This window comes from Limanda limanda, chromosome 11 (assembly GCF_963576545.1).
Source record: "Limanda limanda chromosome 11, fLimLim1.1, whole genome shotgun sequence".
NCBI lineage: Eukaryota > Metazoa > Chordata > Actinopteri > Pleuronectiformes > Pleuronectidae > Limanda > Limanda limanda.
In genome coordinates this window covers 9,752,447-9,764,460 of record NC_083646.1, presented here as the reverse complement: position 1 = coordinate 9,764,460, position 12,014 = coordinate 9,752,447, and the positions used below count along the sequence as shown (strand labels likewise).

Below are 12,014 nucleotides of genomic sequence, written 5' to 3'. Positions count from 1 at the left end.
TGTTTCAACTCTTCTCTCTCTCTCTCATTCCCTTTAGTTCTATCAAGGGTTTCCATCTCCTCCATCAAAACCCCTTCTTCTTATTCTTCTTCTTCATCTTCTTCTTTTTCTACTTCTTCTTCTCCTCCTCAGAGTATAGATGCTGTAATCTTCTCTGTCTAATGCTGTCAATAGCTCTCAATAACAATGAAATAGCACCGGTTCCATCCCATCATTGATGAAGGCATAGCCTCAGCGAGGATCTTATTCGTCATCATGGCAATCTGCTTCCTGGTAATAGCCAATCAGATGGCTCCCGTGAAATGCAGTGGTCCCATGATAGGCTCCCCATTGTTTTGATTGACTGCACCTGAGGGCCCGCCACTTCAGCCGGGCTCGATCAATATGCCATCACACTCGCACTCTGGTTCATACATGCCCTGGAATAAACACACGGGTCCAGACGCCAAACACACACTTTTGGAGAAGGCGAGTAAATTGAGAAAGAGAACACTGGTGTGAGAGGCAAACAGAATACAGCGTTAATAGGCAACACAATGGAGTAGACTGTGCAACACAACACGCAGCTCTGCCGGTCATTAACTGCACCTCTCTGCGTGGTCACAATAATCAGCTCTGTAATAACTGTCTGTGTCGTAGGTCTACATGTGCAGCATTACACACATTAACACAAATACATAAACAGCATGAAGAAGTAATTATTCCCCTGCACCTTTAATCTAACACAATGTGTTAGAACAAGACTGATTTATCGGAAACGTGTGGGGGGAAAAAAAACGAGGTTACTCCCACTGTGTGGCTGTTATTTTATTTTGTGTCACACGTACAGATGGCCTTACATAAGCCCTGCCTCTGTTCACTTTGAGCCGGGGCAACCGTAATGAGAGCAAGGCGTCTACTTGCACAGTGTGTCGCACGCTATTAGTAGTACCAAAGTGTTTGTGCACACGTTGGCCCATCCTCTGACACAACAAACCCCGAAAACAAGACATACGTGGAGTCAGACAGGGAGGAAAGGGAGGAAAGGGAGGAGAGGGAGGGCAGTTCATCACACGGAGGACAGACACACACACACACAAAAACGGACAAAGACGTCATCGTGGGTTGGTGAGAGGTGAAGAGGAATTCAAAGCACAGAGTTGCTGATTATAATTTTTTTGATGTGCTTTAAACATCAAAGTGAGACAAGTGTTGGAAAGGTGAGCGTGAAAGAAAGAAAGAAGAAACAGAAGATTTCAAAGTAAAACAGGCTGCGTGTTGTGAGCTGATGGATGTTCGTTAAACAGGGTGACGGGGGGGGGGGCCGCGCTCGTAGCTCACCTGGTTAAACGTGCTCTGTATAATGAGTTCCATTTCAACACAACACTGGCGTCTGCCTCTTTGATGTACACATGTGGACTCATTTCCCCCTCGCATGCACTTGTCAGGGTCAAAGGTCAACCCTCTGCCACTCACACCCCCCCTCTCTGCAAGGGTCAATTTAAGGTCGTGAACTGAGCATCTCAGCCGTCTGTCAGGCCCGTCTGAAGCTCGGACCGGTGAACCGGACATCTGAAACAATCCCAGGTCAACAGCCCGCCCCCCCCCCCTCTGCAGTCCCTCGCCTGCCTGTCACACAACACTCGTTCTCCTCTCCTCTGTCTTCAACCCTCCCTTCATTTCTCCATCCTTTCACATGCCGTGTCATGTTGTCAGTCAGTGCCCAGCCGAGCGCCCTTTGTGTGCTTTTTTTTTTTTTATCTCTCCTGTGTGTGTTTAGTGGTGACGGTGGGAGTTATGGAAATGTGTGGGAGTGTAGTATATGTTTTTTTATTCGTGTTCAAGGCAGTTGTCTTTGTGCTTGTGAGTCTGTGTGTTTGTGTGTGTGTGTGTGTGTGTGTGTGTGTGTGTGTGATGCAGTGTTCCTATGTGGCTGTGTTTGCATGTGTTTATATGAATGTATGCATGTATAAGTACAGTGCAGATGAGTGAATTCACGCTGACACGTGCACACTTGCTGTGATGCTGTCTTTGAGCTGCCTCCGGAGATCTCTTCAAGGCTGAGTCCTGTCACCGCTAAACGGCCGACTTTCTACATGAGACATTACTACAGACGTGTGTGTGTGTGTGTGTGTGTGTGTGAGTGTGTATTGTATTTTATAATGAAATGGGCTGTGTGTGTGTGTGTGTGTGTGTGTGTGTGTGTGTGTATTGTATTTTATAATGAAATGGGCTGTGTGCGTGTGAACGGGGCCGGACTGCCTTTGTGATGTGACAATGAACATCTTCACAGCTGAGGATAAAAGTGTATTCTATGTGCTGTCCAATTAAAGGTACACCCACTACATGGAAACGGCAGAGGAAGATAAGCTGCAGGACGACGACAATTTAAAGGAAGATGAGAACGGTTGTGTGCCTGTTCAGTAACAAGCGGTTTGTCCTATATTTCCCCAGGTGGTGGTACAGGCAGCCAGCAGACCATTCTCCATGAGGAGCAGTAGAAGATGCCGGCTCTGCCAGCACTGCTGCTGTCAATACACATCCTCTCCTTCCTGCTAGTCACCATGCCGCCACGCTCCCTCAGTCAGGCCCCCCTGCTCTCCTCGGTCCGAATGGGTGAGTGGTCAGCTGTTCCTCCACCTCCTCCTCCTCTTCCTCCTCACCTTGCTCATCACATACTTCTCATGGTTGGTTTTCAGCCTGCGTCAGTGCCCCAAAGTGTTTGATGCCACACTGAGCTGGACAGTAAGAGCCAGGGTGACAGGAAAGCATTTCAAAGCCAAATTAGCACTTATAATGTTGTCCTAACTGAGCTAATGCAGTAAAACCTTTTAGGAGAAATTTGCAGCAAAAGTTTAGCCATCTCTCTCTCTCTCTCTCTCTCTCTCAATCGCAAGCCAAAGAGTGATTGGCAGTTGACAGGTTCTCTCAGAGGCTCTGTTGCAGTATCAAGATTTCCGTTTGAACCATGAAATCCTCACCAGGAGCAGGCAGAGGTGCCAGATACATGCAACCAACCACTTTACTCTTGAAAGTTTAAAATATCAGTGTATCTCCTGGATAGTATCAGAAGTTAGAAATATTATTTTTGTGTGTGAGCTCCTGACTGTGCATGTCAAGGTTTTGCTGACTCCCATCAGATCAGCCGATGGTCTTCTGCTGGTTCCCAGAGCCCGATTGAGCCCAAAATCTGTAATGACTCACCATCTGAGATCAGAAATTCCACTGTTATATTTATTTTTATTATTAGGTCGTAAATACAGACTCATCACACCAACAAATATAACCCACCTTTTTTACAGATGTTTGTATTGTTAATTACATTTTAATTTGATTTCATGGCTATAGTCATTAAGATTATATTCTTCAAAGGACTAGTTCAGCATATTGGTTAATATTGGTTATTTGCTCTCTAGCCGCATTGATACCATTGTCATGTCTGTACTAGTCTCTATAAAAAAGATGCCACCATCTTGCATTTGACATCATTGGAGCCAGATTCTTCAAATCAGATTCAACGCCAATTGCGAGTCTCAGATTTCCATCTTTAAATTGATAACTGAATAACTGATTAAATGATTAAAACACTGTATTCACATTAAGCTTAAATGAGCTCTTGAACTAACATCAATGTGGTTTGGTTTATGTGCAGTCCACTAATATGGAAATGCAGCCAGCCACTAGGGGGCGATCAAGATGATTTGGCTTCGTTATTGGGAAGCTGTCATCTATCATTAGATACAATCTATGGTCAGTATAGATTAAGCCATTGCCAGCAGCCAGTTAGTTTAGCTAGGCTAATTAGTTAGCTCTTGTGGATTTCATATCACTTACTATTCTGAATAACATCAAAGTTCATCTTCCCGGATACATTCCCACTGACACACTTTTGCTTCCTCCTCTCCTGTTCCTCTGTCCGGTGCCCTCCGTCTTCTCTCCCCTGCTTCACCCATCCCTTCTTCCCTTTCTGCTTCTCCAGCTGCAATCCTGGATGACCAGTCAGTGTGTGGGCGCGGGGAGCGGCTGGCGCTGGCCCTAGCGAGGGAGAACATCAACAGCGCTATGGAGGGCGCGTCCCGTGCCCGAGTGGAGGTGGACATATACGAGCTGCAGAAAGACTCCCAGTACGACACTACAGACACCAGTGAGTGGAGCCGCTGCATGTCGGAGAAGACCAGTACAGCAGATTCACACGACCCCTCATGAGTGATGAAATCCAGCAAAATCCATTACACGGCATGGTGTCTAATTAGCTCGAGCAAAAAGTGACCAATTAAAATGCCAGTTGATATTATTATTAATATCGTATATTAATATTAAATAGTAACTAGTCCATGAATTAAAACAACTATTGCCTCGTGTCTACTGCAGGTTTTATCCCGAAACACTTAAGAGGGGTTCTGATATAATTACATTTTCTAAAAAGCAAATGCCTCAAATGACAAGAATGATAAAGGACCACCACTTACGTGTGATTAGGAAACCAGTAAGAGCTCAAGCTGATTAGTTTACATGTCACTGGAGACCAGTAATGGACCACTAAGCCTCTCAGAGGGGACCAGTGCCCTCCAGTAACAGCTGGCACAAGCTACTGTGAAGCCCAAAACAAACCATCAAATACTAACACAGACCAGCAGTGCAGGCCAGCAGCACGCAGCAGCACACCACAGAGGACACTCCATTAAATTTGTATCGATACACAGACTTAAAACAGAATGTTAGGAGTTGACGGAGACGCTCGGCTGAATCCAACCACAGCAGAGACAGACCCACCCCCCCCCTCCTCTTCCCTCCTCTTCCAACAGTTCACTGACCGTGCCACAAGCTACTGGCAAAATATCTGTATGTGCTTGAGAAAGGCTATGTACATATCTGCATGCTTGAGTTACAGGCGTGTGTGTGTGCGTGCGTGCGTGCGTGCGTGTGTGTGTGTGTGTGTGTGTGCGTGTGTGTGTGTGTGTGTGTGTGTGTGTCCTTGACCGATGGGCAGGAGACTTTGACAGGCTTGTTTGCTAGAAGCCCTTTTTTTGGTCTCTGGATCAGAGAACTCATCATCTTACAGCTACGGCTGTCTGAGGCACGCACCCCCGATCACACACATGCTCACACATGCATACACACACGGGCACAGTGTGGGAATATACACACTCACACACACAAACTCCCACACACATGAACACAGTGTGGGCTTATACACACTCACACACATACACAGGCACACACACACACAGACTAACAATGACAGGAACTGAGGAGGACTAATTGGGATAAATTAAAATAGCAACAAGAACTTTTTGACTCTCAGAATTTCACAGTTAAGTCACCACACTATTTTCTGTTGTATATATGAAAACATTTTAGAAACTATCGTTGATAACTGTGCTTTATGAAAAATATACAATTTCTTAAGGTTTTAGTCATATTGCATTCTAAGGTTCAACTTTTGTCGGTGATGGATACTGTTCAGTGTGATTTTTGATTTTAAAAGGAACGAGTGCAGTGCCTGTTCTAAAACCACCAGTTTGGAATGGGCTGTTTTCTTGGCCTGTGGTGATGCTGCTGGCAGATTTCTTACCCCTGAAGCTGAACCACTGCTGCTGCACAAAGAGCTGTTTGCCTGTTTATTCAGAGTTCAGTGAAGTCTGACTCAGAGCTCCAACCTGGAGAATCAGATGATGTTGCTGTTGTCGTGGGTTGTCACACAGACAATATACTGACAGACAGAGATTTCTGAGATCATTTTAAAGGAATTTTTAAGAAATACCTGTTGGCTAAAGCACCAATTAATTTGCCTGTCAAGAGTTAGATGAGTGTACAAACAGTTGGGAGCTTAGTTAGTGAGGTTAGCTTAGTTTAGCATAAATCCCTTAAAAGGGGGAAACAGATAATCTGGCTTTATCCAAAGGCAAGAAAATCGACCTACCATTCTGCCAAAGCTAATGAATAAGCACATGATATCTGGGCTATTTCCTCTGGCGCCAGCTCTGGTTTTGCATGATTTAAACAAGTAGGCTTCATAACATGTAGAGGTTTACAAGAATACAATAAAGAAAGAAACACTAGTGATAAAATATACAGTTAAATGTGGTAAATGACTGAAATTGATAACTGCACATGTTTGACAGGAAAGGTGTGAAATTAGTGAGTTAGGCCTAAATGAGATTAATGGAGACATTTGTTGTCAATTAGGAAGCTTAACAGTGAGATTTTCTGAGTTAATAAACATGTAATTTAATAATATTAGACAAATACGTGAAACTGTTTCTCAGGGATTGTCCCACAGCAAAAAGGGTTAATTGAAGGTGACCAATTTACCAGCGCTGCTCTGATGCCACAGATGAAATGGGAGAAAATTGTCTTAAAAATCTGTTTAAACAAGTGAATAATAGCATGAAGCCGCCCGTGGGCTGCCCTGCTGTGGTCCTCCGAGTCTTTATCACAAAATAAATCAGATTAAAATGAGACGGCTTGTGCTGTTACACTTGAATCAGTGGTTTAACTGAAATCCTCATGTGTCTTTGTTGCATTCTTGTATTTCCACACCTTCCCCCTGACTGCAGCTCAGTGCTGCCATCGGAATGAAGCAGAGGGCAGGTGTGTTTATTTCTCTCTTTTTCTTTCTTTTTTTACCTTTCAGTGTGTCAGATTCTACCCAAAGGCGTCGTGTCTGTGATAGGTCCCGCTGCCAGCCCCGCCTCTGGCTCCACTGTCAGTCACATATGTGGAGAGAAGGAGGTGAGTGTGGAGGGTAAACACACAAACATGTACACAACTGGTAGCTCGTTCTCTCTGACTCGCTGCACCTCCCACCCACACAGACGTCGTGATGAATGCCTCTAAACACTCACTTTTCTGTGCCTTTTCTCACCTAATTTACCATCATCCTCTTCTCCCCACCGCCTTCTCCTTTCTTCCTGTAGCCTTTTATCCTCAGGTCTCTCTGTTCTCTGCCAACTCTCTTATCTCCCTTTTCACCCTCAAGCATTTCTAATGGATCTTCCTCATGCAACTGTGTGTTTCTTTCCCCGTTGTTTGTGTTTGGAAGGGGACCCAATCATGTCACATTAGCATTTGCTTACCTTCCTCCCTCTCTCTCTTCACAGATCCCTCACGTAAAGATTGGACCCGAGGAGACGCCACGCTTGCCGTACCTGCGCTTCGCCTCTGTCACTCTGTACCCTAGCAACGAGGACCTGAGCCTGGCCATCGGAGCCATCTTGCGCTCGTTCAGTTACCCCTCAGCCAGCCTGGTCTGTGCCAAGGCTGAGTGTGAGTACCCATGCTGTCTGCTGTATGGATGTTACAGTGCATTAGGTTATGTTGGCGTTTCAGTGGGTGTAAACGCACAAATCAGTTGTGTTCTTCCGAGCTTATTACCGACTGCATGTGTACGTTTGTGTGCGAATGCCTCTGTGGGAGTGTTGGCACATTCAGGCTGTATGGGCGGATATGAGTGTTGTGCTGCTGGACACTCAGTTTGACAGTCTGGTCATAAAGTTCTGTCTGCTGTTAGAGTTCAGAACATGGCTCACGCTACAGCCTTTCCTATTCATTACTCATGCCATCGCGCACTATCTCTCATCCACCTCAGAGCGCTGCTAGGCCAAACCCATTTAATAAATATTCGTGTGTGAAATGCTTTCAAGTTGTGGAGGAACTTAGGGGACGTTTGATTTAACTTGCCAGGCACTCAGACCGATTTAACATTACAAGGGATTTGAGGCTTAGTCACTAGCCCTCTTTTATTTTCATTTTGAAAGAGTGCATTATTGATTTATTATGCACTCCCCTATCAAGAGTGGCAGGAATTAAAGGGCTTGGACTCGGATGGTGGCTGTAGTATTCAAACAGGGCTTCGTGAAAAAAACAATGACGGAATACACTATACGTGCAGCAGGAGGTTGCAAAAATCATATATTTTTCCCCCTGAATAGTCGATGACTCTTTTTGTGCAGCCCTGACGGAAACTGAGCTGGGGATGAGTTGTTGCTCTCACCAGCCACGTAGAAACCGAACGAGTGAAGGACAATTACATACAGAATAAGTGCGGCTATTTAAGACTGAACACTTCTCATCGCAGTGTGACTCGGGCAGATTATGACAAACAAATGCTGGGGCATTATGAAAACATGATTTAATCACTGAGATGCTTTCATTATCTCGCCAGCAGTTTGCCAGCCATCCCACGGTTTCCTGAAAGTAAGCTGAATTCCTTGCGGACTCGTCATTTCATTGAACTGCGAGAGCTTTGAAATGGCATCAGACATATTTTCCTAGTTTTGATCATCGGTTGAATGGGAAGATAAGAGCGTCGTCTTTCAACAGGCTTTTCTCTCAGAAGAATTAGAGGCAACAGATAGTCTGATGCTTACCGCCCGGGCCACAAGATGCCGTTTTTTACCGTCGGGTGTGTGTGTGTGCAATACATTCGGCTTGAAGGTGATCTTTACAAGGTTATCACACTCACAGACTCTGACCCACTTGGCTGCGCTATCTATCGCCATGGAGCTGGTTGCCATGGCTGCAGAATAGGTGCTGACTGCCACTCAAAAGGCTTGTTCCACCTGCTGAATGACTGTGTGTGTTTGTGTACGTTCGATATAAAAATGTTTTGTCTGCTTGCTTTACTTTGTCTCTACATGTGCGTATTCTTGAGTGCTACTTCATGCATTTAGCAGTGTGTGTGTGTGTGTGTCTCTGTGTGTGTGTGGCTCTGCTTGGGTTCTACATCAGACAATGTTTACCACCAGATCACCCGTTTTATTCATCTTGTTTACCCCCGTGTAGAGTGATGCGTTCAAGTGAAGTAGACATTCTTACATTTTCATCAGTGAGCCGAGTGATGTGTGAAGTCACACATTTCATTCACATCACCACCATGCGTGCATTCTAATTAAGTAACGTATTTAGCGACCGATTATTTCTGCAACCGCCTGTTAATGGGATTAATCCGACTTTTCCACCCAGCCTGTGCAAGTGCAGCAGTCCTAAGATATTCAGTTAAACGAGAGCGAGTGGGAGATTTTGGGTCACTTCCCGACGTATGCTTCTCTCGCGGTGCCTGGGTCACTACGTGCTATCTGAGCCTAATTCCATTATGCAGTTTTCATGAGATGGATGAGGTTAAGGACAGCGAGAGGAAGAGACCGAGCTCGAGGAGGAGGAGACGGTGGCGGCACAGGAGCGAGATGGATAAAGACAGACAGAACTAACTAGAGCACAGCACTAAGACGAGAGAGACAGAGAGGTTAGAGCCGTGTGAGAGAGGGAATATGTGAAGGAAGGAGAGTGAGAGAGGGGAGGAGAGGAAGCTGTAAAGTGCATTGATTTTTTTCCCCTCCTTCCTCAAACTAATTAAAGTTTTGGCCTGGTTCAGTGATTACCCCACTGCTTACAGAGGCTTTCTCCTGCTGAAGGGCTCTGTGTGCTACCTCTCTCTCTTTCTCCTCTCCTCACTCTCTCCTCACACCCCCAGCCCCCGGATGCCTGCCCCACCACTTATTTACATAGCTAGGGGAGCTTTACTATGGAATTACAATTAGGAAGCAGCAGGGTAGACTTTCTAGTAAAGACTCATTCTGCACACAATGTCAAGTGAGTCTTGACTGCCATTGGTTGTGATAATTTTCAAGAGGAACTTGCTTGAAGTGGGCAAATTGTATCAAGAACTGTATTCCAGTCTTTCTGCTCCTGCAGCTGTGCCCCTCTCTCCATCCATCTTTATTTCTGGCTCGAGGTTAGCAAGTATTCCTGCATTCCCTGTTGTGTTGTTTAATTTTACGGTTTAAAATTTTTCTGAACACACTCTGTGTCATTCACAGCACACGTGGCTCAAACCACTGAAAAGCAATTATTGAGGGATAAGACAACAGACCGAGCGAATTACAAAGCACTGAAGGAGCGCGTACCTCTGCCAAGGCTGCACAACCCTCAAAATGTATTATTCTATTAATAGCAAATGTTTAGAAATTTGTCACGCTGATTGGCTGATGGCAGCCATGAATTTTGGAGGATACATAAACCCTGTCTGAGAATATTAAGGTCTTGTACAAAGATGAATTTCAAATGATTCAGACTCAAAGGCTCAATTGATTGAGTTATGTTTTCTCAAAATGTTCGTTTTTTTTGGCTCATCCAAGTATTTTATGAACCAAATTAAGATGAGATGAAATCTTTAGGAGTGACATTAAAGAGGAATAGTAAGTGAAGATGCATGCATATGATGTGAGACATAAAATGTAATGACCGACATCCAGGCTGACGGCCAGAAATTCCTTTATGCTTAACTTATTAAAAAATACACCAACGAGTCTGTGCTCTTGCCTCCCTCCAGGAGCCTGTAATGTTCATAGGAGAAAACAAATAGCCTGAAAGTAAAAAGAATCACTGGGGAAAATATTGTTGCTGTGTGTCAAGCAAGAGACTTCAGTCAGTGCATGCACGTGCAGTACATTCTGTACATTCTGTACATTCTGTACACAGTGTGTGTCCCAAATCGAACATGGGGGTGAATGACCATTGCAACATGTGACAGTGATTGTGATCTACTGCTGTGCTGCTCCTTCTTCTGTGTGCTCTCTGAGTCATGGAACATGGAATGTCTGCAGCAGCGACAACAACGTGACTCTCTACCTGGCTGCCATTTTCACAAAAAAGAAAATCCATTAATGCTCCCTCACTTTTCATCACAGAGGCAAGCTGGAGACTGTTTAGAGTGACAGGTGTTTATTGTTTTACCCACGTTTGAGTGCACAATCCGAGTATTAACAATGCACTTATTGACTCAAAATAGCTAGTGTGTGAATGGACGTACGTAAATGTGCATCCATGCAGTTATGATTATATAATAAAGCGCTGTAAAAATGGCCTCATGGTGGCGCTATCTACACCACTCACTTCCCTAGCCCATAGCCTATCTCCTTCTTTTCAAATAACAAAGACATCTCTCTCTTAGGTTTAGGACAATCATAAATACAGGCCTGAAAACAGAACCATAGATAAGAAAAACGAGTCCCACTAAAAAAAATGCCATGAATGAAGACATAATGTAGCCTGCACATTAAATGATGTTTCATTTCCTGGAGATTTAGACAGACCATCAATCATGCTTTGCAAAAATGACACAAATATATAGGCATCCGAGGATACGATTTTCAGAGGTCCTGCAAAGCTTACTTTTTTGGAAATATGAGTTATGTCTATTGATACAGACAATGATATGCAACCCGGCTCTGCTTCGGCTCTGCCTCAGGCCTGCTGAGATTGGAGGAGCTGGTCCGCCGCTTCCTCATCTCCCGGGAGACGCTGTCAGTCAGAATGCTGGACGACAACCTGGACCCCACGCCGCTGCTGAAGGAGATCCGTGATGACAAAGTGGCGACCATCATCATCGACGCCAATGCCTCTGTCTCTTATCTCATCCTCAAGAAGGTCAGATCTCAAGGATCAATCTATTTCTCTGAGCCGCCCACACATGTGCAGGTTTTGAAGTTACTCCAGTGTACAGTACACGCGGTATAGCTCAAAGGGATTTGTGTATTTTTTCTTTTGTACATCCGCTTGGAAAATTCAGGTTACAGTCACGTATCGCTCAAAGTTCCACAGGCTGCAGTTGTTGTTATAATAGAATTAACATCTATTTTTACCTTCTCTGCCCCCGGAGCAGCGGAGCGAACAATATTTATGCATCTCTGCCAGCAACAATCACTTTACTCTCTTAAGAAAGTATTTGACAAAAGAACATCTTTAGCTGGGATGCGGTGCAGATGTTACCCAGGCTTGTTCTGATTCATAGTGCGGCCTGTGACGCCGATAGCCAGCCCAGTGACTCACAGTTTGAATGCGTATGGGCTGTTTTCACTGGGCACGTTGGAGCGGATGTCGCCCCTCAGCGAAATATCCTAGTGTTAGCCTGATGATGTAAAACTGTGATTAACGTATGCTGCCCGCCTCCTCCCCCACATTCTCTCCCACTCTGTCCCCCGACCGTCTCCTTTGCTCTCTGCTTCTCAATAACTCCGCTCCTTTGCCCTCGC

The 12,014-nt window shown here is 44.9% G+C and overlaps 1 protein-coding gene across 2 annotated transcripts in view; it reads left to right on the top strand.

The window, feature by feature from the left end:
- The first annotated feature begins 2,483 nt into the window (after positions 1 to 2,483).
- Positions 2,484 to 12,014, top strand: part of grik5 (glutamate receptor, ionotropic, kainate 5) — a 29,914-nt gene continuing 20,383 nt past the window's right edge. For both annotated transcript variants that reach the window (XM_061080979.1, XM_061080980.1), the window contains exons 1-5: positions 2,484 to 2,595; positions 3,959 to 4,123; positions 6,617 to 6,714; positions 7,083 to 7,248; positions 11,231 to 11,409. In XM_061080979.1, coding sequence (XP_060936962.1) covers positions 2,484 to 2,595; positions 3,959 to 4,123; positions 6,617 to 6,714; positions 7,083 to 7,248; positions 11,231 to 11,409 — 720 coding nt within the window. The remainder of the gene's footprint in view (positions 2,596 to 3,958; positions 4,124 to 6,616; positions 6,715 to 7,082; positions 7,249 to 11,230; positions 11,410 to 12,014) is intronic.